The following is a 22,744-nucleotide window of genomic DNA, read 5'->3' as shown; positions in this document are numbered from 1 at the left end:
TGCAAACTGTAACCCAACAGTCGAGGGAAAAAAAATGTATCGACATTTATAAATAAAAAAATAAACAATAATAATAAAAAAAAATACATTTATTTATAAATATAAAATCTATAACAAATGCCGCCTTTGTTATAGGCATTTGTTAATGCCTTAATGCCTATAAGAATAATTAAAGACTCTCAATCAGAAATGTAGAGCTTTTTTTTTTGCTTATTTTCATTATTACACAAGACTGTTACTCAAGATTTCACAGTTTTAAATTATTATCAAGTGGGAAAAAATAACTTTAACATGCTTATCTGGAAGTTTATGAAACTATTTCTGTGTCAGTATTAGCTCAGCTCGAGCTATGTAAACAAACGCTGAGGCCTGCAGTAAAAACCTGTGGTTTCCGTCCACGCCTCTGTGTGTGTGTGTGTTTGCGAGACGCTCTCGCCGGCCACTAGAGGCCACTGCATCACAAGTTACATCAAACAAAGGCTCACAGGATCATAACTGCTCATGTCCTCTTTATTAGTTATTTTTTAATGCTTATGTTATGTTAAGTATTATGTTCTCAACTCCTTTTCTTGCATTTCTTGTACAAACAATCTTCTTTAAACCCCTCCCATTTCCTTGGCTTTTAAAGGTCCAAATACAATTACATTATATATCAGTTTTTAAATTTATTTTTTATCTGTATTTCATTCCTTCGTGAGCCATTTTATCTTCCCCGCCTTTTATCTATTAATTCTCAGATACATCCACGCCAAGTACATTTTTATACATGCCGTCTGTGCGTGAAAGCAAGCGAAAGCCGTCTTTTTGTGCGTACGCATTTTATTATTTTTTTAATAGCAAAAGTTGGTCAGGAAAGGATTCTTCCGAGGGAGCACATGGATGTTCAGGGGTCCAGGTGGGTCGGGGAAAACACAGTTTCTGGATATTCCATCTATCCATCCATTGTCTACAGCTTTATCATCGACACGACCGTCGCAGCTTGTGCCAATCCCAGCTGGCATATAGGGCAAAAGTTGGGCTACACCCTGGACAGTCCGCCAGTTCACTTTTTTTTATTGCATATCAAATAATAAAAAACAAAGTAACACAGTGAAGAGGAAGAGATGTGAACCCAAGAAACACAATTCTGCCTGAAAATCATCAACAAATTAAAACCAATGAACCAATTCCTTAGTGGATTTTTGTTTAGCTAGTTGACAGCTGCACGACAGAAGAGTAGGTCGCATCATCATCTTTGTGTTTTCTCAGAGCCTGGAAGGAAACACATAAATCATAGACAATATTAAATTCAAAGTATCAAAACAGTTACGTTATTCTTGTTACTTGGCAAATTAAAAACATAATTAAGAGTCAAAATGGAAGTTTACCTGGGCGTTAGCACTGTTCTTCTGGGTGAAGCTGATGGAGGCGTAGGCCACACCTTCCTCAGGATCGGACTATAGAAGAAAATATACAGTAACAACAACATTATTCCATTTTAACTTTTCAAACATAAGACCCCGGCCCGTAGGCCGTCTCAGTCCGGCCCGCGGTATGTCAGTCATAATCACAGATGAACAAGTATGCTGCGCATGCAATACAACTGTGTTGCCCCGTATTTTGAAAGGCCTGACGTATGGACACACGTATCTGCTCCTGTCTGCACAGCGACAGGTGACGCTAATCAGTTACCCCTGGCCCAAATGTCGGCTCACATTAAAAAATTAGCGTTAATTCTGAATGGCGCATTTTCAACAAGACATGGACTGCTAAGTATTTCTTTACAGTCGTCAAAGGTAAAACCGTGTGCTTAGTTTGTGGTACAAAAGTCGCTGAGTTTAAGAATTACAATCTGAATCGCTACTATATCGCAGCCGATATCGAAGACAACGTTAAGAACGATGTCCGTGGAAGTGTCTCGGTTTAACTTCAGGAGTTATCATTATCTCCCTCCCTGTTTATTATCTTATTATTTAACCAGCCAAGCACCGTCACTCGTATGTAAACTCATCAGGTGTGATTGCATAATAAGTGTGTGTGTGTGTGTGTGTGCGCGCGCGCGCGTAGGCGTGCAGGTGCGCTCTGTGCAGGAGGGTTGTGGTCACTGCACTACACCACAGTAGTATAGTATAATAGTATTCATTATATAGTGTAGTCATTTGATATTTTGAATAGAGTTGGTTAGTAATTGTGTTTATTGTGGGTGTTATTTGCTGCCAAATTTACACCAAAACAATACAATTTACTGCTTTTTTAGATAAAAGAGATAAAAGTTAATTCAAATTAATTCAAATTTGGCCTGGCCCTCAACAATTTCTTTTGTTTCTCATGTGGCCCCTTGGGCAAAATGATTGCCCACCCCTGAACTAGGGTAACAACAGCACGTGCCAATACACTGCGATTTACCGGAAATGGGAACCAGGAAGTGTGATAAAGGCCTATTATTTATCATTTCACAGCTTCTTCACCATCAACAGTTACGTTATTATTATTACCTGGCAAATTAATTTAAAAAATGAAGAGTCAAAATGACAGTTTACCTGGGCGTTAGCGCTGTTCTTCTGGGTGAAGCTGATGGAGGCATAGGCCACACCTTCCTCAGGATCGTCCTATAGAAGAAAATATACAGTTACAACAACATTATTCCATTTTAACTTTATTTGAATTATATCTGCCAAACAAGATCAGCCATTTAATGACGTTTATCTCTCAATGTGGGTTAAATACACCAAAAAACTATATATATATATATACACACATATATATATATGTATATGTCTATGAAGTTTCATGTTCTGAATATAGCATAGATTATACATTTAAACAGCTTTTTGACTCACGTCATCAACATTTGTCTGCGTTTTGTTCCCTGAAAAAAAACAAAAAAAAGTTTACTCGAACTCAAATTTTAAAAATGAAAAAGTGTCACGTTTTTGTTGTTCTTACCTTTAGTTCTCTTCCACTTCATCACTACAAATACTAAAATACAACAAAGTGCCACCGCTGCAACCACAACTACAGCCACAAGGACGTACAACCACCACCAGTCTGGAAAGACAATACAACAATTATTTTTTAAGCACATTAGCACGTTAGCCACAGCTTGGTAGTCTCTTCAGAGTAGAGCTTTCAACCAGTCTCTTGGGATGTGGTCGTGGACGTGGTCGTGGTCATGGACGAGGACGTGGTCGTGGATGAGAACGTGGACGTGGACGTGGACGTGGACGTGGATGTGGACGTGGTCGCGTCAGCTTCATTGACTGGTATTTTGTCACCTGGACAATTGGACAAACGCAGTAAACGGTTAAACGAAAGCAGAAATGCCCGTGAATGACAGCTGGTAATGTTCATACCTGACTTCTCGGGTGTGAGCTGGAGGTTAAAGATGAACTCTTTCTTGGTTCTGACATCAGTCACTTTACATGACAAAAAAGTGGAAGTCAGTGGAAAAATCTGAGATATTTCACAGAAGGATTTCCCTGATCTCTCCTGGGGTTTGTTTTGATTGGTGTCCGTCTTGTTGGACAGCCAGTTCACAGTGTACTCCCCGTCACAGTGTGACTGTGACGACACGGAGCATTTTACCACCATTTGTTTATCACCTCTTTGTTGAGTCACTGGTGAAGAAGAAGGAAACGTTGTTAGAGAACATGGAACATGAAAAACCTTTATCTGTTTGATAATATTTCTGATTCTTCCACCGCTTTGTCTTTGTGTGTTTTTGTGATTTTTTGCTTTTCTTCAAAAATTTCATTGCGGCAGTGCGTTTGCATGCGTGTTAAACATGCAAATTTAGTCGGACGAAGACAGTTATCCAGTTTTCTTAATGTCATGTAAACATGTTAGTCGGACTAAAATGGATCTAGTCTTAGTCGGACTAACACAATGCAGACTCCTGCATGTATACACATACAAATGTGAGGTGTTTCCATCTTGGTACAGTGCGGTACAGTTTGGAACGGTGAAGGCTTCGGTCAGGCTTGTGTTTCGACTGAAAACAGCACCTTCACATGGTAGGCGGGGCGTGCACTGTGCCCGATGGCCGTGCGACAGCCAACAACAACACAGTGGACAACATTGCGGGACGCCCAGCAGCTTTTTTCTGCTCACTTTGTCTCAAGAGGACGTCAAGCTTTGTTGCAAGGAGTGCCAATTTTCTGACGGCAGTCAGCTGACTGTCGTGGGTCTAGCACCACCCGTACCATACGGTACCATTACTCTGGTACCACAAGGGAAGGTACCAAAAAGGGCTGGTTATTTTGGTACCATTCCTGATGGAAACGCAAAAACTATGTACCGTAGCAAACCTAACAATTCCACTTGGTGGAAACATGGCGTTGGCGTACTGCGCCAACGTATAAACTGCAGCACTGCTGGTGGAAATCGTCTTACTGACTCCGATTGTCCATCTTAGTCGGACTTCGGCCGAAGCTGGACTGAACGGTGCAAGAGTGGATGGATGCACCGAGTTTAGTTTTTGTCACGTTCACCCTACAAGGAAGCAGCAGAGCTTCCTCTGGAGTTTTGTAAGAATTACAGTTGTCAGGGGATCTTTTCAAGAACAAATTTTAGAAAAAGAAAAAATAATTTAAATGATGTAAATACTCACTGCTGACAACAGACAATTCTGTCCGAACTTCACCTTCTTCTTTTCCTGATCTGTTGAACCATCTGCAGGAATAAAAACCATCATCCCTGACTGCGACCGTCTTTATGACCAGAGAACAGTTGCTTAACACGTTCAGTCTGTTGCATTTAGATGTGGCGCCTGTGTGACACTTGCTGTTTTCAAACAGTGTTTGTGTAGTGTTTCTTCTTGAGAAGAGCCATGTCGTGCCATCACATCTGTCCACAGTACTTTTCACTTCACCACAGGACAACGTGACATTATCTCCAGCTTTGACGATAACACGAGAGGAGTCCACTGTGGCGTCGATACCTGAGGAGAAGCAACAACAGGGTCCTCGCGTCACTACACAGATGTGGCAAAAACACACGACACAACTTTCACGCTAGTGATCGATTTTTAGGACTTTCTTGGCTCGTAATATTTGGAATGTATCCTATCATCCAACATACACACAGAGCTTCAGTTTGTAACGATTGTGTCATTAAAATAACATAAATGTGGACCAATCCTTATCTTCATACAGAATCATCAATCACAGCGTTTTAGCATTCGGACGGATTTCTCCTCGAGTTTCATTGCGATCAACGTCAAATTTGGTGAGTTCACTGTGGACAAGATAAGGACTAAAAGTTACCTAAAGCTTCACTTAGTGTCACACAGTTTTGGCACCAGGGGGCGTCAAAGTTGCAGCTAATTCTGATTAGAAACCTGTAATAAATTCGGGATAGACGATCTGATGGCAACCAAACCTGCTATCATTGATCAATGTTTTCTTTTTCTCTGAGTCTCTAAAACTGTGAATGTTGCAGACAGTGTGCTTCTCAACCTGATCGACAAACACTGACATGTGTTGTTTTCTCAGTCAGGTCAGAAACATCGTTAACGAGTACAATTCATGCAGAAGTTTTTATTTTCCATTGATGCGACGTTGTTTATTGTGTACTTCCGTTTTTTTGTGTTTGTTAAAACACAAAACCACTGAGAAGCCTCACACATACGCTGCTGATCTTTTCGTCTGATGTAAGTGTGAAACAGACGAAGGGTGAAGAGGAAGTTCACTGTGAGACAGACTTTTTCACTTTGTAAACCACTCACTCTCCAACACCAAAGTCCATGAGAACATCAGCGTTTTGAGCTGTGGTTGTGCTTTTTGGACACTGTCGCAGAGAAACCTCACTCAAACAGCTACTGAACATTTACAGGGTTCATACGTCTCACATACATATTTATACACACACTCTACGTGGTTATTTATACGTTATTATTACATTAAAGGAGATGTAAAGATGGCAAATAATGATGAATCATGAGTTTTTACATATACACATACAGCTTAACTTAAAGGCTGGAAAAGAAGAAAAACACTTTCTCTTATACAGCAGCACATACTACTGGCTTTTTGAAGGTTTTTAGTTTTCATTTAAAAAGTACAGAAGAGGATTAGGGACTTTTTGTCTGGGATTGAAGTCAGAAGTCATTGAAATGTTAGAAAAGCAACACTCTTACCCGTCACATGAAGCAGGACCACGAGAAACAAAATGTTTCTGGACGTTGGAGCCATTTGTTCTTCGTCTTTTTTCTTCCCAAGGAGCGTTGCACTTGAAAGCTTGTGCCTCTCACACACACACACACACACACTGACCCTTGTGAAGATGTGACTTCCTTTTATCTGCATCACCCTGACACTTGTTTCTTTCTGGTTTTTTTACTTTTCAGTTAAGGTGACGCAGTGGGAATTTGTCTGTGTTTAGTGATAAAAACAGGTTAAAAAGTAGTTTTTATTATTATTATTTAATGTGAATTTCACATAAAAAGATCTCACTCTTTATAACTCTGTTTGAAAACTGTTCATTTAACAGAGTTTGTGTTCACTCGCTGATAAACGTTCGAGGAAGGACGAGGATGTTGGCCCCATGAGTGACGGACAAATTAACAGCCATTTTAAAGACACATACGATAAATAAAACCTTGTGTATCATGAGGGCGCGAGCACGAATGCCACGCGCCGAAACGCCACTGTTTTGGCCCGTGGCCGAAATTGGGCCGCACTACTTTGGTTCTGGTCTACAAAAAAGTGGACCAGAACCACGGCCTCAACTCAACAGGAAGTCGGCCGTTTTGAATTTTGGTGTTTGTTTCGACCATTCGCCACGAAACAGGAAGTGCCCTATAACTCCGCTATACGTTGACCGATCGCCTCAAAAGAAGAGACCAACCCTGAACATGTCTGACGAACTCAACCCAACAGGAAGTTGGACGATTTAAATTTAGCCACCATTTCCTGTTTCACCGTGAGACGAAAAACCACGTGTTTTCACACACAGATAATGAAACTATGACTTATGTGACTGTATGTGACTGTATATTAAACTCCAAGAATAAGAATATTCCGTAAATGCTTTGGTAGAGATTTGTAAAGTTAAATTCAAAACATCTTTGTTGCTTTCGTGACAAAAAGCATTATCTATTATTGTGTTTATCGTTGATAGAAGAAAAAACATGTGAGTGACTTAAAAATCCTGTCGAACTCACCGACATACTCAAATATGAAATTTAAATTTTTTGGGGTGAAGATGAGCAAATAATTGAAGTTCAGATTTGTTAGATCATCTGCCAGGGCCAGATACTCATGCTGGCAGCGCAGTTTTGGCCCAAGGGCCACCCTTTCTTATAAAATGGATTTGGACATTTCAGATAATTTGTATTGTTAAAACAACGACGATAATGAAGCTCATGTGAAAACACTGCAGTATTTATTTGAAGGATAGGAAGCCTCGTCAACGGATCACACTGAGCCACATCCTACTACGCCCTCTACTGGATGAAAAGAGGAAGTAAAATTATTTTTATACCTCCCCCTTATTCCTTTTCATCCTTGTAAAACATTTGAATAAATTGTTTTACTTGTTAAAATAACAAGAAGTTCAACTTTAGGGGGAAAAGGCAACAGTTGATTGAGCAGGGTGGACGATGTGATTTTAAAATTAGATCAAAATATTATACTACGATATTTCATAACAATAATGGGGCACGAGTTTGAGACCTCACTCTTAAAAAAACACAAAAACAACTTTGTCGTCGGGGAAAACCAATATTTTAATATGATTTTTGTTATTAAAGGCTTCATAAAAACATTTTTCCAAATAGTGACGTGGAACTAAAACACTGCAATATTTTTGTTTTTTTTTAAAAAAGGGGAGGGGTTCTTTCCTTTAACAACATTAATACATTTTTGCCATTTATGTGCGACGTCACAGAAGCTGCCTGCACCATGAAAGAATACATTTAAATTTTTTTTACATAATTAGAAAATTCTGTGATAAATCCACACCACACCGCTCTCGTAAACATGAATGTGCTCCAATGTCTTTAAAAAAAAATGCGTGAAAAGAAGTTGTGTGAAAACAAGAAAGAAGTAAAACTATATATAATTTACGCCTGAAAAACAACAAAATCGTACCGATTTAGAACAGCAGCCATTTTCTTTAACGCAGGGTTCCCACGCCTTGGTTGACATTAAATTCAAGGACTTTTCAAGGTCTTTCCATCAAATTCAAGAACTAGAATGTGCCGACGCAGCTTAAGACGGGAGGACAGCTTGGACGAGTGTTGTCTTCGTCCATGATGGCGTCCGCTTTTATTGATCTGCAGCAACGCTCTGGACAAGTGATTGTCCTTTTTAGGACCTTGGTCAAAGTTTGTCATTTGTCTTTGGTGAGACAGAGATCTTGGTATTTTCATTTCCCAGGCATTTGCGCTCTCTTTGCTTAACTTTGCTCGCTCATTGTTCTGCATGGAGTCTCATGTCAAGACAGTGGACAGCGTGCACAACACCGCTAGTAATTATGTCACCACTGTTGTGCTGCATCATCGTTATTTGTCTGGAACAAACCGTCAGACCAGCGGTCGTTCCCTACGGAGCAGCTAAAATCCAGATCTGTTTTCTTTCTTGTGCGCACAATATTGATAAAACATCGATAAATATCACGTGTTTGTTTGCTTTTCTACTACGACTTTGTTTTTCTTGTAGCTGCAAACTGTAACCCAACAGTCGAGGGAAAAAAAGATATTTATCGACATTTATAAATAAAAAATAAACAATAATAAAAAAATATATATATATATACATTTATTTATAAATATAAAATCTATAACAAATGCCTTGTGCACACAGATTCAAATGTTGCATATAAAACCTGTCTGAACTTCAGTGGATCTGTGTAATATTTAACGACCGCGGCGAATCAATAACGTTATTATTTTACTGCTTAAGTGATTTGAACACAAACACACAAAAATGTTACATTTTACATCTGGATAATGACTCGAACAATTACAAGGATTCACGTAGTTTATCCTACAAATTATTCCAGCGCTAATCAAATTTATCGACAGACAACAATGACACGAGTAATTTAGTTCGGAAGCACGTGGCATTCACGGGGGAAATAGAAGATGTTTTCTGAATTAACGCATTTTTATTATCGAACATTATTTTTTAAAGAATGGAATGTGCTGACGTAGCGATACGCGATACTCCCGCTTTATATAAAACACGAAAAACTCCCGTTTATGAACTATAAAAAAACAACTTGGTGTGAAAAGGCGGCGAAATGTAGCATCTTCAGAGTCATTGTCACAGTTAAATGTCTTGTTGTGAGGAGATTAAGGGGCTGACACCACTGCCCCCTACTGTCTTAGCGGGAAACCAGCCTTGCAAGATCAGGGCAGGCGACGCAGAGTCCTTACGAATCAGGAGAATCTTGCTTTTGAATTTTGCTTCATGGCACTAAAACATAAACAGTCGAGAAGATCAAGGTAGTGATGTTGTGATTTTAGACGCTCATCGTGGCAGAGCCGGCGAAAAAGACGCAGAGAAAACCGTTGCCAGAGGAAAAGAGGAAGAGGAAACGACACACGGGTAAATGTCGGACATTTTAAGAACACAGAAGCGTGAAAAACGGATGCCGGCCGCCATGGACATGACTCCACGACTTGTGTTTGCCGGCTCCGTTAAACAGTGAGGATAAAGAGATAGACGATGGATGGATGAATGGATGTTTGCGGTGGCCTCGAGAAAACATGCACTCCGAAACTGCAGGGGGAGCTCCACAGAGAAAAAGCGTTGCAAAGTTCCGGTTTGATGTGGACGTGCCGACATCAGTGCGGTGAAGTAAAAGAAATAACTACAGTTGCTGGATTACAGACGTTCTGTAGCAGCTGGTTCAGACTTTTCACATCATTCTCATCATCATCATGTTTTACTCCGTTCATTTAACGGCTTTAACGGCCTTAACGGCCTTAACGGCCTTAACGGCCTCGGCAGCTTCATTTGTCCCTGATGCGACACGAAACTTCCCACCAGCAGGACCCACGTTCAAAGAAGAGGAAAACTCCCTCCGAGGTCCTCTCCTTAATCAAAGTGGCTGGTCAACTCCAGGATTCCTGCCCTTTAACGCACGTCTTTTGTTTGTTTTTTTCAGTGCAACTGCGTAAGAAGCGTTCTTTCTTAACGTCCACTGTGTGTTGCGTTGAAGGATCCGTAGCAAAGTGCCTCAGTTAGCAGGGTGACATTTGAAGCAGAACAAAAATAACATAAGTAAAAAAATAATAAAAATAATAACTGAGTAACAAAACTAAAATTACGCACAGATATGATATATTTAAAAAAAAAACGCTCAGTAAAAAGTCAATCGCACAAATGCTGCCTCTTCAAACGCGTCCACGCTAACAAAGTGCCGTCGTCGTCAGGTTTTTCTTCTTCTGCAGAACGTAAACACCGATCACGTTGCTGCTGGAGACCAAAAAAAAACCCCGGAAGAAGAATATTTGATTAAACACTGACATACACAGCATGTCAGTCACAAGCTGATACGATACACATCGGTATATTGTGTCCAATACTGGTCAAAAATTCTACACAATGCCAAAAGAATAAAGTCTGTATCATCGGTAACAGTAAACATCTGTATCTCCTGACACAGCATGATGTCACCGGAATGTTCACACATGCAGGAAACGCGTGGGCGTAACGTTGAAATTGTACTAATGTTGATTAAGAGAAGAAAAAAAAACTCCCTCCGTGGTATTGCAGTGTGTTAAAGGTCAAATTCCATTTGTGGGATTATAATTTTTCTGATTGTTGGCATTTCCCTTTTCTTGCTGTTGGGTCAGATTAGGCGCGCACCAGGGCGCCGTCACGGCACATCTTGAACTTTCAGCAGTGACTTTAACTGAACGGCCATTTGCTCTCGGCTCTGGTGACCGTGGTGAGGCCGGTTCTCTCCGACCCAGTGGCTGGGCGGTTTGGGTAAGACACTGGGTGACGGTGGCTCGCTGAATTTAGCTCCCGCGTAGACTTTCTCGCCGTCTTTGAGGTATTCTGTGGTGGTTTCAGCGGGCGGTGGCGCGCTCACAGTCTTCACGTTGTTGGAGGCGTGGAGAGGCCTCTTCTGCTCTTGTGATGGTGGCTGGTGAGGAGAGCACGTCTTGTTGGGGCTGCTGTGGTGGTGGTCGTGACGCTTCTTTGCGCGAGGAGCACCGGGCGTTTGGCTCGCAGTCTTGGGCTTGTGGCCATGGTTGTTGACATTTTGGGACGCCAGGTGGTCGTGTCTGGGAAGGTTGTGGATGGTGTGTCCTCCTGTCTGTCCGGGCCCGCGATCCAATCTGCCACCTTTGGATTTCAGCACCTATAAAGACGAAAGATACAGGTTTTTATTTGAAATTCTCATATCTGTTTGAACTTGGGGCAGAAATCTACCTCAAAACCCTTTCAAATTCAAAAGATATAGCGGCACATCAGACCACTGGAAGTCATTATTACAAGCGCTCCATTGATTGGCAACCTTCCCTTGCAGTACCAAAGTAAAGCGGTACAGTAAGGTTTTTATCTGAAATTCCGATATCTGTTCGGACTTGAGGCAAAAATCTACCTCAGAATCTTTGAAACCCTTTCAAATTCAAATGATATCGCCTCGATGCACATCGGACCATTAGGAGCCATTAGTACATGGTCCAGCAGAGGGCGTTGTGAGCCCAACTTGGGCTTAGATTCACTTAAGCTGCATTTCTGTTGAGTGCAACAGTTCTGTTTTGTACAGTATGGTACGTTTTTTTTGCGTTTCCATTGGGAAAAGTACCAAAATAAGCAGCCCCAACTGTTCCATTGTTTGGGATGATTCCCTTGGGGTACCAGAGTAAAATGGTATAAGATAGATAAGATGTAGTCCATTTTCCAAGCAAAATTTCAAACAAAAGGGTTCTCACAGTAAATATTTTTTATATATTTACATTGTAAATAATTTCTTTGCTCATACATGAAGGAAAAGTCAAACTTTTTTGTTTTGTGAAAACGGGAGGACATTTTTGGTAATTTCACCACCAAAATACGAAACAATATCTATATAATATCTAAAGGTAAATAACAGGCAGACATGTGACCCAAAGGCATAAAAAACATGTTTTGTGTTTCAGAGGAGTTGTTAAATCTCATTTGTGGTGATCAAACTTTAATACGTCTATTTCACCTTGATGTCTGAGTGAACAACATTGGAACTGTCGGGGCAGCGACGTGTTTTGATTCTAAAGCTGTAGCTTCCGCTCCCTTTTGGTTTCACAGACAAATTAGACGGCAATAAACCGCCCGCAGCATGTTGTGTTTGGGTTTTTTTGTTCTCCCTCTGTGACACAGCTGGTAAGAAGGCGGAAGACTCAACTTCTCTGTCACATGACGACTTTCATCAGCACCAGGATTAGGAAGTGCGTCACTGCAAAGAGCCTCAGGCACTGCAGTGGATTTAATCAATCCATTTAATTCAAATACAACTCAGTTCTTCACACATGTGTGAACATTACTGTGACTAAACAGTATATTTAACCTGGAGTCAATCAGTTATAATTTAGTTTCAAAAACAATGTCTGAATATTGTTTTGAAACATTGACCTTTGTTAAAATATAGGGGCATAAATCAATAAACTTGGTGCTGAATAGGAAGGGGATGATATGAGAATGTCCTGTCTCAATAATCCTGCAATTGAAAACATTATTGTGATCATTTTCAAAAAGACCTAAACCTAAAATTACTATAAAATATAGTTTTTCTACTATGTATGATACTATAATTAATAGTTTTCAATAGTCTATTCTTTCTTCGTTATGGAGCAAAGAAACCGGACAATAATATTATTATTATTTATAATAACAATAACAATTATTATTTTTATTAGTAACAGTAATAAAACACTCAAAATTGGTAATTTAGCCATCAATTAATCGAGTAATTGTTTCAGCCCTAATCTTAATAAGACGATTTCTCAATTATTTGATTAAAAAACATTTTGATGTAGTTTCATGTAGAGAAAACAAAACCTCACAATCTCTTGACGTGCACAGGCAAGATCCACAGCTCCACAGATGTGAATGAAACAAACTAACCAAAGTCCATTTAAAATTCTTGATCTTTTCAACGATTCCTCGCAGAATGTTGGAGAACATGGTAATTGATTTGTTATATATGTGTACTTTTAAATGATATACAGTTCGGCATTGTTTTTAAATTTGCTGGGTCGAACTTAAAATAAACTAATCGATTAGGAAACGACTAATAATAGGTTAAATGTATTTTGATAAATTCACGATAAATATCGTACAGTAAACTTAAACCGCTGTATTGTCGCATTATAAACCGGTAAGTGACTTACGTCTTTCCTGGCGCCCTGTTTGAGAGGATGCAGGCTCAGAACCGTCTGTGTTACAGCAGCAGGTTCGGTTCCGGACTGACTTGCGGCTTTGTTAGAAGTCAGACCGGTCGTGTTGTTGTTGTGGTCGAACAGACGGATGATCGGAGTGATTCTCGCGTGTTTCTGGTGCTGATGGTTGAGCTGCTGCGTCGTCGCCGCAGTCGTTGTCCGCAGCTTCTTCCCTCCTTTCTTGAGCAGCATCGGCTGCCTCGCTTTGTTCCCGGTGAGAAACGCATCGCCGCCGCACAACAACTTCACCATCAGGTGGTTGTTGTTGTTGTTCTCGGCGTTGCCGATGTTCGTTTCATCGCCCGGAGTCAAAGAACCGTCCAACATTTCTGTGAATTGTCGAACACATAAACTGAGTTGTGGAAAACAAAAATCCCCCCGCGGCTCAACGCTTCCGCTAACAACGTAACAGACTAACAGCTAGCTACGAGCGAACGATTATTCTCCTCCTGCTTTTTCAAAAAGACAAGAATTGGTGCGAGTACTTATATAAAATGTTATCGTGTCGCGAGTAAAACCATAACCGTGGTTTAACTGGGTGTTCTGCTAAAAATAACACCGACGGACGTTTCACTGCGAGTCCGAAAAAACGGATATAGCACCAACGGTAAATTAACCAATACACAGGTCTGCTTCCGGTTATTACGTTTCAAAATAAGGTATTAAAGGTCACCTGGTAGATAAAAGACCATCCATGGAACATGTACTTGTATAACGGTATAACGGGCCTGAAAAATAAAAATAATTTTCAAATTTCTGTGTACTTGTTGTTATTAGTTGAGAATGCTAACGCAGCATCTCCAACTAAACAGTCTGAGTTTTCTTTTAATAGTTTCTTTTAATAGTAGCAGAATGTCTGCCTGTCCTTCCATTTGTTTGTCTATCCCTCCATTAATCGACAACTGTCCAATGGTTCTTTCCAGAAGTTCCTTGAATGAACAGAGAGATGTAAACACGTTCATACCAGTACCTGCTTTCACGTCTCTCTGCGCCATTATTTTGTAGACGTTTCCTCCAAAATGTCTTCATTCTTTGTAGCTTGACAAATCTCCTCTTCCGGTAAGAAGGTTGTTGCCAAACTTCATCCTGTCAGTGACGTTTTGTGTTTGTTTTTTTATACCTTTTTTTTTGTTTGGCTGCACCTTCAGAAACACAGTGAGTCAGGTGTCTGGATTGTTGTGAGTGAGGTTGAGACATTTTTTCCTCAAAGTGATTTAAAGATGAATTTATTTCAGGTCCACGGACAGATTACAACAAGGAATATCCTTAAATTGAAGACAAATGTTGGGGGATTGAGCTGCAGAACACATTTATACACTTTTTTGTGTATATTAAATGTACAGAAAACTAGAAAAGTTTATTTTTTTTATGCTAAAATTAAGCCTTTTTCTGTAAAAATAAACTACCATGTCAACCCCACCCTTATTTTAATTTCCCCACTATAATGGGGGAAATTCTACACATGGACCAACTTTATAAAGTTGGAAAACTATTGTTTGAATCACAGTGTAAATCCTGATTAGTGAGTACATTTATTTTGCCTAATGACACAACTGATTTAATTAACACCTATTATATCATTTTGAAATTAGTAAACAAAGCTTTTCCGAGAAGAGATGTTTTTTGTGATTTTTATGCTTGTTATTTAAAACATAAACACATAAAATTAAAAAAGTGCAGTATAATAATGGAGTACGAAAAACCCCACACATCCTATATCAAAACGTGCAGTTTGACCTTGGAATGGTGTGCTATGACTTTTCTGAGCGTTTCAAGAAACCATGGTGACAAAAATCGCAAAAAAACTGTGATAACTTCCACATACACACAATGGGAAAACGGTTGAAAAAAAAAAGATCATAACCCAGCCCACTTTGGAGCCTCACAGCGTCGTCACACTTTAATGTAGAGATGCGGTTGGAACTTGAAACAGGTCCTGACACTTTTTTCACCTAAATCAAAGTTTTGATACACATTACGGTTTTTAAACAATCGTTTTGTGCTTCTTCTTTTTTTTACTTTTTGGATTTTATAATGAGTGTGTATTGCACCGCAGTGCCACACTCAAGCTGAGGTTCATCAAAATAATCACAAAAATCTCTAAACAAACTCTTCTCCTGCCCACAACTTCCAACCTACACAGATCATTTTACATAAAAAATGTTGCAATAGTTGTCGTCTAACTCTGTGTGTTGTTTTCATTTTCATATGACTTGTGGTTTTTCTTAAAATCACCTAAAAGCACAGAGAAACCAAACATCCAATTCACTCCCATGTTAAAACTCAGCTCTGGAGGTTATTTTTATGGTGTTTTTTTTCAAATGAAGATGAGGGTGCTTTTAAAACTGTCATTTCTCTGTCTTTCCAAATGTAAATGTGGGAGTTCCTGAAAGCCTCGCAACGCTCACAAACCAAAAATATAATCTGTATCATCAACTGTTCTTGAAATACAACGACTTTAAAAACACATTGCCTTCTCTGTTTTTCATCTGTTTTGGACAAGTTACAGAAACAGGAGTTTGGAACCTCCACAACAAGATCAGGGGCACGTGAGGGCGGGCGGGCGGGCGGGCGGTCGGGCGGTCTGTCTGTCTGTCTGTATTTATTTACATTGGGGGAAAGTAAAGGTAAATATAAGAAAAGTTGAAGGTAATGGTTCTATGTTCTGGAGTTTTGGGATAAAGTTTCATTGTGCTATATGCGATTAGGAGAAAATAACATCAGTCGGAGGAAAATCTATTATGTGACATGTTTGTTTTTGATTTTAAAATAGGAGGAAATACAGAATAAATATGAGAAAACACACAGGTTTGGTTTCACACAGTTTTACTGTAGAAAATGTGCTCGACCACTTATTTTGTCAGACTCTAAACTCTAAAAGCTTCACAAAATTCGGTAAAAATGTGTCTCGTCACTGCGCCGCGTTCACTTTAGAGAATTCAACACTGACAGTACATACATGTGGCAGCTGGTACCATTTCTTCTTCTCTGCGTTAAGTTACGATGTTTTTCAAGTGCACAATCATCGGGGGGGGGGGGGGGGGGGGGGTAACGTGAAAGTCATAATTTGAGGCGAATACATTATTTGGCAAAGACAACCAAGGAGCTCACACTGGGAGGATATATCAAAGGTTCAGTACAAAAAAATAGTACAATAACAATAGTAATAATAATAATAATTCCTTGAATTACAATAGGTCCTCGCACACTGTGTGAGTGCTCGGTCCCTAATAATAATATAAACAATGTGCAAATACAACATAAACATATGAATATCAGTCCCTGGAGTACAGTACGTATCATTTGTCGCCAGGACGCTTGAAGGCAGATCAAAGAGAGAGACGTGGAGGGACCTGGAGGTTGTTCTTCGTCTGAGCTCTAGGGGGCGGGTCGAGTTCTCAAGGCTCCTCTTTGGCTTCAGGGTCGTCGTAGATGTAGCTGCCGACGCCGCCGGTGTTTACGCCTGAGAGACAGTGACAGTGTGTCAGCTTTACTTTAGATTCTTTTTATGCTAAACTTATGTTTTAGACTGTTAGCGATACTACATGTGACTTTAAATTAAAACTAGAACCAGAATTATGGTTCGTTCCATTTACATTGGACATGTGGACGTAAATTTTTAAGGACACTTTAAGGACATGTGCTTTTACATTCATGTTAAAAGTCTGATTTTGGTCGGACTAAGACAATAATTCAGTTTTCTTAATGTCATTAATACATGATAGTCTGACTAAAATCGAGGTTAGTCTTAGTTGGACTAAGATACCTGGATAATGCGATTCATAGTCCGATTACTCCTGCATGTATACACCTAGTCAGACTGGAGTCGGACTTGTTGTTCTGCACACGCAAAGGGAGTAGAAGGAGACAACTACAGGGGCTGGGTCCGTCGTATGTGTCCAATAAATTGGTTTGTGTGTACACTGGTACTGCAAGTTATCCGATTGTGTCTGTCTTAGTCAGACTATGACCTTAGCCGGATTAAACTGTGACTGTAAACGTACTGAGTGTGCGTCAGAGTTCATACCTTTGGGTCCAAACATCACAGCGTAGCAGGGTTTGTGACAGTACGGCTGTCCGTCGTGCTGAAACAGCAACAGAACTGAACTGAACCATCCATGGATAAAAGTCTCTTCATTCTTAAGTCTTTGCTCAAGGATATGTAAAAGAGCAGAGCCAGGAATTTAACCCACAACCTTCCAGTTGAAAGACAAATTGCCCTACCACTGATCCACTATGGCTCAATCCAACTCCTCATTCAGACACTCACTCACTCATTCACACTCATCTCACGCACACACTCACTCATTATCTCACTCAGAGACTCTCACATTCACTCACTCACTCACATTCATTCGCTCATTCACTAAATCACTCATTCAGACACTCACTCGTTCATTCCCTCACTCATTCAGACATTCACTCATTCATTCGCTCACTTAGACACTCATTCACTCACTCATTCAATCACTCACTCATTTGTTCAGTCACTCACTCATTCAGACACTCATTCACTCACTCATACACTCATTTATTCACTCACTCACTCATTCAATCACTCACTCATTTAATCACTCACTCACTCACTCAGACATTCACTCACTCATTCAGACACTCACTCATTCACTCACTTAGATACTCATTAAATCACTGACTCATTCACTCCCTCAGATGCTTACTCACTCATTCACTCCCTCAGACACTCACTCATTCATTCACCCAGATCATCACTCACTCATTCAAACACTCACTTAGTCATTCACTCACTCACAAAATCTCATAAAAACAGAAAAAAAACTTTGTAAAAGCAGAGCCCTTTTTTAAAAAACAATTTTAGGTGAATGAATGAACTAAAACAAAGATGACATTTTTCTTTCGCTTGTATAAAACGTTCACTTGCTCACCTCGGCGTGGCTGCCGGGGCTCAGAGTCTTACTGCACCTGTCACAGCGGAGACAAGGACGGTGCCAGTTCTTACCCAGAGACGACACCTTCTCAGCTGCACACACACACACACACACACACACCGTGGAGACGGTCACTATGGTAACAGTGGCTGAGTTATTTCTTGGCAAACACAGGAATAATGAAGACATGAGTCATCCGCTCACCAAAATACACCGTCTTGTTGCACCTGGGACAGATGTTGGGTCCTCCAGAGAAAGACGAGAAACTCGCAGCTGTGACGGCAAAAAACAAAAACAAACAAAAAACTTATTTTTTCTGACTTTTTTTTAATGTTTACAAACAAATAACGTCACAGTCATTATCCCTGAAAATAAAGTGACCTCACAAACACTCACTGACTTCCTGTTCTTCCTCCTCTTCCTCACATACACATTATTTCCTCACCCTTCACTGGTCCACGCACAGGGGCTTTTCGCTCCCCCTCCCCTTGCTCCGGTTTAGCATCTGTTTCCATGGAAACGGCTGCAGGCGCTTCATTGGCAGGAGTGTCGTACACGTAGGAACCGGCTCCGCCGATGTTGACGCCTGGAACACCGTTAAGAAAACAAACACTTATTTATAAAAACGTGGAAAATGCTCAGCATATTCTGGGTTTTGTCGGGGGCTGTAGTTCACCTTTCGGCCCAAAGAGGGCGGCATAGCATGGCTTGTGGCAAAAAGGCTTCCCGTCGTGCTAAGGGAAGAGTAAGAAAAGACGTCTTTTTAATGTTTTTACCCAAAGAGGAAATGGTGTTTTTACAGCAGTTGAGTCCAGAGTCAAATAATGATGTCCACAAATGTCTTGTTTTGTCCACAAACCAAAAGATTTCTTTTGCAGTGGACTTTTAGACGCTGGTCAAATAGATTTACTACTTCTTACAATTAATTGATTAAGTTACATCATTTCTAATTACATTTTTCATCAGTAGTTATTTGTAGTTGTTGAGTTTGAGAGCTGGTCTCACCTCGGCGTGGCCTCCGGGATTCAGCGTCTTGTTGCATCGTTCACACTTCAGACAGAACTTGTGCCAATCTTTACCTAAAGACGACACTTTTTCAGCTGCAGAAGAAAAGGAAACAGAAAGAAATCAGGACTTTACATCCAAAAAAAGGTTAAAATATAACGTAATAAAAGCTAGCTATGGTCTCTTTTCACGTTAGCTTTGAAACCTAGTATAAAGTAAGACAAAAAAAGTTTAAAAGTCAGTTATTATATTAGTTTATTTCTTGGAGAACGACAAGAGATTATAGTCTCTATGCTAAGCTATGTTAGCATAACAATGCATAAAATAAGGGGAGAAACAACAAAACCTAAGTATTGGTATAGTATTTGTATTGGAATATTTCCTGCTGGGACAAATGTGGACAAGGACAGGGGACATTTTACAGTCTTAATGCTAAGCTAAGTTAGCTGCCTGTCCACAATAGCTTTAAGCTCCAACGAAAAGCTAATTTTTAACTGTATGAATCGGTAATAAGGAGAAAGAAGTTGCCTGAAAAGTTGGACACGACCTCAGTCAGCAAAAATGAACTACCAAACCTCCTGTGAGTCTTAGTCTGACCTCTGACCTCAAACATTTCTGCAAAAGGAAAAAGCCCTTGTCCAATTTTACCCAAGTACTTGAACTGTGATTTATCTGTGTGTGTGCGTCTCCCAAAATATCCCACGCAGATACGACGAGGCACTTCCTGTTCAGACTCCCTGACGGCTGGAGCTGTCACTGCGTTATGTGAGAGGACGTCACGCCGGTCACACGGGGGAACAGAGGACTTCACGGTCAACCACGTGTGTCCACATAAGTGTGTCCATTAAGTCACTTTAATATTTCCATGACCAAGCGGGTTTTAAGAAAAAAATAAAAATAAAAAATACACACGTATAATCAAGAATGAACATTATTCACCGACATTTTGCAAAGAATAATCTAAAATAGGGAGAATTTTGAATGGAATTTGGGGCATGTTTCATGTATTCAGCTGAGTGAGTGAATGAAATCGCATTTTTTTAATCGTTTAATTTAGAAATCGTCGTATTAAAATCAGGGCTGAAACAATAGCTCGTTTAGTCGTCGTCTATTTTAATAATCAACTCATGTTTCTCTGATTTTTTCATCTTATTTTCTGGTTTCTTTGCTCCATGAAACAAAGAAAACATTAAAAACTGAATCATTTCAGTTTGTCGACAAAAACAAGACGTTTGAGAATGTCGTCATTTACAGTGTTTGACGACTCGATTAATCGAGGAAATAGTCGACAGATTACTCGATGATGAACCTTAATTTATTAATTAATTAATTTATTTATTACCTACTTGCATATATTAACTTGTTTTCGTGGTTAAAAACCTGCTAGTCGCTGCAAACGAGCCGATCAAAATATCTCCTCACCGACGCTCTCGTCAGCCGTGCTGTTTCAGACCAAAATCCCACCCTGAGAACGTGGACTGTGTTGTGATTGGCCAGCCAACGAGAGCTTTCCCACTGTCCTGTGATTGGCCAGGTACCTGGAAGTGACGTCATTAGCACTGGAAGTGACGTCATTAACTGTTTGTTGAACTGTTTGTTGAACTGTTTGTTGAACTGTTTGTTGAACTGTTTGTTGAACTGTTTGTTGAACTGTTTGTTGAACTGTTTGTTGAACTGTTTGGAGCTTCTGGTCTATGTCGCCTTTAAAGTCATAATTCTGAGAAGAAAAATCGAATTCTGAGATTAAAGTCAGATTCAAGTCAGAATTCTGAGAATAAAGTCATTCAGATTTATGAGAGAGATCCAGAATTATGAGAAATATCTAGAATTCTATTACTTAAGTAAAAAGTCTTAAGGTTTATGGCATTAACTGTACTTAAGTATCAAAAATCATCCTTGTACTTTTACTCAAGTATCACTTTAAAGGTATTTTATACAAGAGAGCTAATGGAAAAAGGGGCGTGGTCCTCCTCTAATCTCCAGAGAAATTGAACATGTGCAGTGGATTAAATATTTACACCGTGACATTTGGTGCCGCTCTCTTTCTCTCTCTGCGTCTCTCACACATAAAAACTAACGACACTGACATTTAGCAAACGTCACTGACCTTTAATCTTATTACCACGCGTGTCCAGTCACCACAGATTAACCCGGTTACCCAGATTAACCAGATTAAACCGGATTATGAAATGTACGCGAATATCGTGTAGCGTTTCACTTTATAATGTTTACATTTACGTCAGAACTCGGAGGTGACGTCACTCTGGAAAACCGACCAACCTTTTTTTTCTCTCTCTCCTGCAGTAACACATGTTAGCAAGTAGAGGGCAGACTTCACAGTTTAATAGTTTAAACGGTAATAAACAATCATTTATAGCTATACTGGAGCGAATGTTAAAAAAAAATAGTAAAAAGCTTAATGCTGTAATCCGTCTGTAGTCATCCGTCATTTTTAACAACGGCGAGCCCAAGATACATTCGCTTCAAAGTTTTCTTTTTCGCATATTCTCAATTGGAAAACACGGTCACCTGGGAGGCCCATCCTTTTCAGTTCCGACCTCGGAGTTTCGATGTCAACGTCAGACGTTTCAGAATATCGTCATGTCAAGGTTTTTCAGAAACATCTTCTGACATTTTTTCGAGTTCTCCACTTAAACCTCCAATAAACATAGAATTGACTTTTGTTTCTGTCTTGCAGTTACACAGGTTAGCCAGTAGAGGGCACACTTCAAACATTCAGTTTAAAAGGCAATAAACAATTACTTTTATTAATTTGATTTCCTTTTTATTTTTTGTGGGAGCAGTTGAAATAATCCAACTGCAGACGTTGAGATTATTGACAGTCGTATGAATAAAATAATTATAATTATATTGGATGAAATTTAAATTATTATTGTTATTATTATTATCATTATTATTATTATTATTATTATTATGATCATTAATAAAAGTGGTGTCTCTGGTGGAAACACCAGTCACAGCTGATTCTAACAACAGTCACACGATGACAACGACGATGATGATGATGTTTCACTTACCGAAATACACCGTCTTGTCGCATTTGGGACATTTTGACGCCATTTTCCGTGTAGGATTCCGTGAAGGAATCACGAGCAAAGACAGAGACAGAAAGACAGACAGAGGTTCGCTTCGGTTTTACTCTGGTCACCGTCTGAAGCTCCGGCGGCACAGACACAGACTCCGACACAGACACCCCTCAGAGGATGAGGAGGAAGATGATGATGATGAAGATGGGAGTGACCGACTTCACATCCTCCCTCAAAGCACCGCCCTATCGATGACGTCATACAACCCAAAGCAGCAGCAGCAGAACTCATATATTTCAAATGCTGCACGGATTCTGTCCAAAAATCTTCAGACACTGATGTGAGCTGTAAACGGAAGATTATTAAAAAAAAAAAAAAAAAATTATTAAATAAAAAAATAATACAAATAAAACAGCATGAATTCTGAG

The 22,744-nt window shown here is 39.8% G+C and overlaps 3 protein-coding genes across 3 annotated transcripts; all 3 read right to left on the bottom strand.

Annotated features, from left to right (window-relative positions):
• Nucleotides 1-727: 727 nt before the first annotated feature.
• Nucleotides 728-4,686, bottom strand: LOC131443906 (uncharacterized). The gene is made up of 8 exons (XM_058613975.1): nt 4,589-4,686; nt 3,333-3,596; nt 3,114-3,254; nt 2,926-3,027; nt 2,820-2,848; nt 2,520-2,588; nt 1,368-1,436; nt 728-1,251 (listed from the first exon to the last, which is right to left on the bottom strand). Coding segments are annotated over exons 1-8 (741 nt in total). The 5' UTR covers nt 4,590-4,686; the 3' UTR covers nt 728-1,185.
• Nucleotides 4,687-10,253: 5,567 nt separating this feature from the next.
• LOC131444060 (proline-rich nuclear receptor coactivator 1-like) lies at nt 10,254-13,972 on the bottom strand. Its single transcript, XM_058614183.1, has 3 exons — nt 13,882-13,972; nt 13,310-13,686; nt 10,254-11,298 (listed from the first exon to the last, which is right to left on the bottom strand). The coding sequence occupies exons 2-3, from the start codon at nt 13,682-13,684 to the stop codon at nt 10,807-10,809; spliced, it is 867 nt and encodes a 288-aa protein (XP_058470166.1). The 5' UTR covers nt 13,685-13,686; nt 13,882-13,972; the 3' UTR covers nt 10,254-10,806.
• Nucleotides 13,973-16,166: 2,194 nt separating this feature from the next.
• On the bottom strand, nt 16,167-22,521 carry crip2l (cysteine-rich protein 2-like). Its single transcript, XM_058612622.1, has 8 exons — nt 22,308-22,521; nt 19,270-19,364; nt 18,941-18,998; nt 18,710-18,850; nt 18,469-18,537; nt 18,262-18,356; nt 17,385-17,442; nt 16,167-16,820 (listed from the first exon to the last, which is right to left on the bottom strand). Exons 1-8 carry the CDS (start codon nt 22,348-22,350, stop codon nt 16,756-16,758), a joined length of 624 nt encoding a protein of 207 aa, XP_058468605.1. The 5' UTR covers nt 22,351-22,521; the 3' UTR covers nt 16,167-16,755.
• Nucleotides 22,522-22,744: the final 223 nt, after the last annotated feature.

The sequence above is a fragment of the Solea solea genome, chromosome 17 (assembly GCF_958295425.1).
Source record: "Solea solea chromosome 17, fSolSol10.1, whole genome shotgun sequence".
NCBI lineage: Eukaryota > Metazoa > Chordata > Actinopteri > Pleuronectiformes > Soleidae > Solea > Solea solea.
Note: the sequence above shows the minus strand (reverse complement) of the source record. Positions and strands in the feature narration are given on the sequence as shown.

Excerpts from the sequence above, each read along its gene's own strand:
- LOC131444060 (XM_058614183.1), bottom strand. The coding sequence starts at position 13,684 with ATGTTGGACGGTTCTTTGACTCCGGGCGATGAAACGAACATCGGCAAC. Across the intron at positions 11,299-13,309 it reads AACAGGGCGCCAGGAAAGAC|GTGCTGAAATCCAAAGGTGG; the intron begins GTAAGTCACTTA and ends TCGTCTTTATAG.
- crip2l (XM_058612622.1), bottom strand. The coding sequence starts at position 22,350 with ATGGCGTCAAAATGTCCCAAATGCGACAAGACGGTGTATTTCG. Across the intron at positions 19,365-22,307 it reads CGACAAGACGGTGTATTTCG|CTGAAAAAGTGTCGTCTTTA; the intron begins GTAAGTGAAACA and ends TTTCTTCTGCAG. Across the intron at positions 18,851-18,940 it reads CGCCCTCTTTGGGCCGAAAG|GCGTCAACATCGGCGGAGCC; the intron begins GTGAACTACAGC and ends ACGGTGTTCCAG.
- LOC131443906 (XM_058613975.1), bottom strand. Across the intron at positions 3,028-3,113 it reads GACCACATCCCAAGAGACTG|ACTGGTGGTGGTTGTACGTC; the intron begins GTTGAAAGCTCT and ends TTGTCTTTCCAG. Across the intron at positions 2,589-2,819 it reads CGCAGACAAATGTTGATGAC|GACGATCCTGAGGAAGGTGT; the intron begins GTGAGTCAAAAA and ends TTTCTTCTATAG.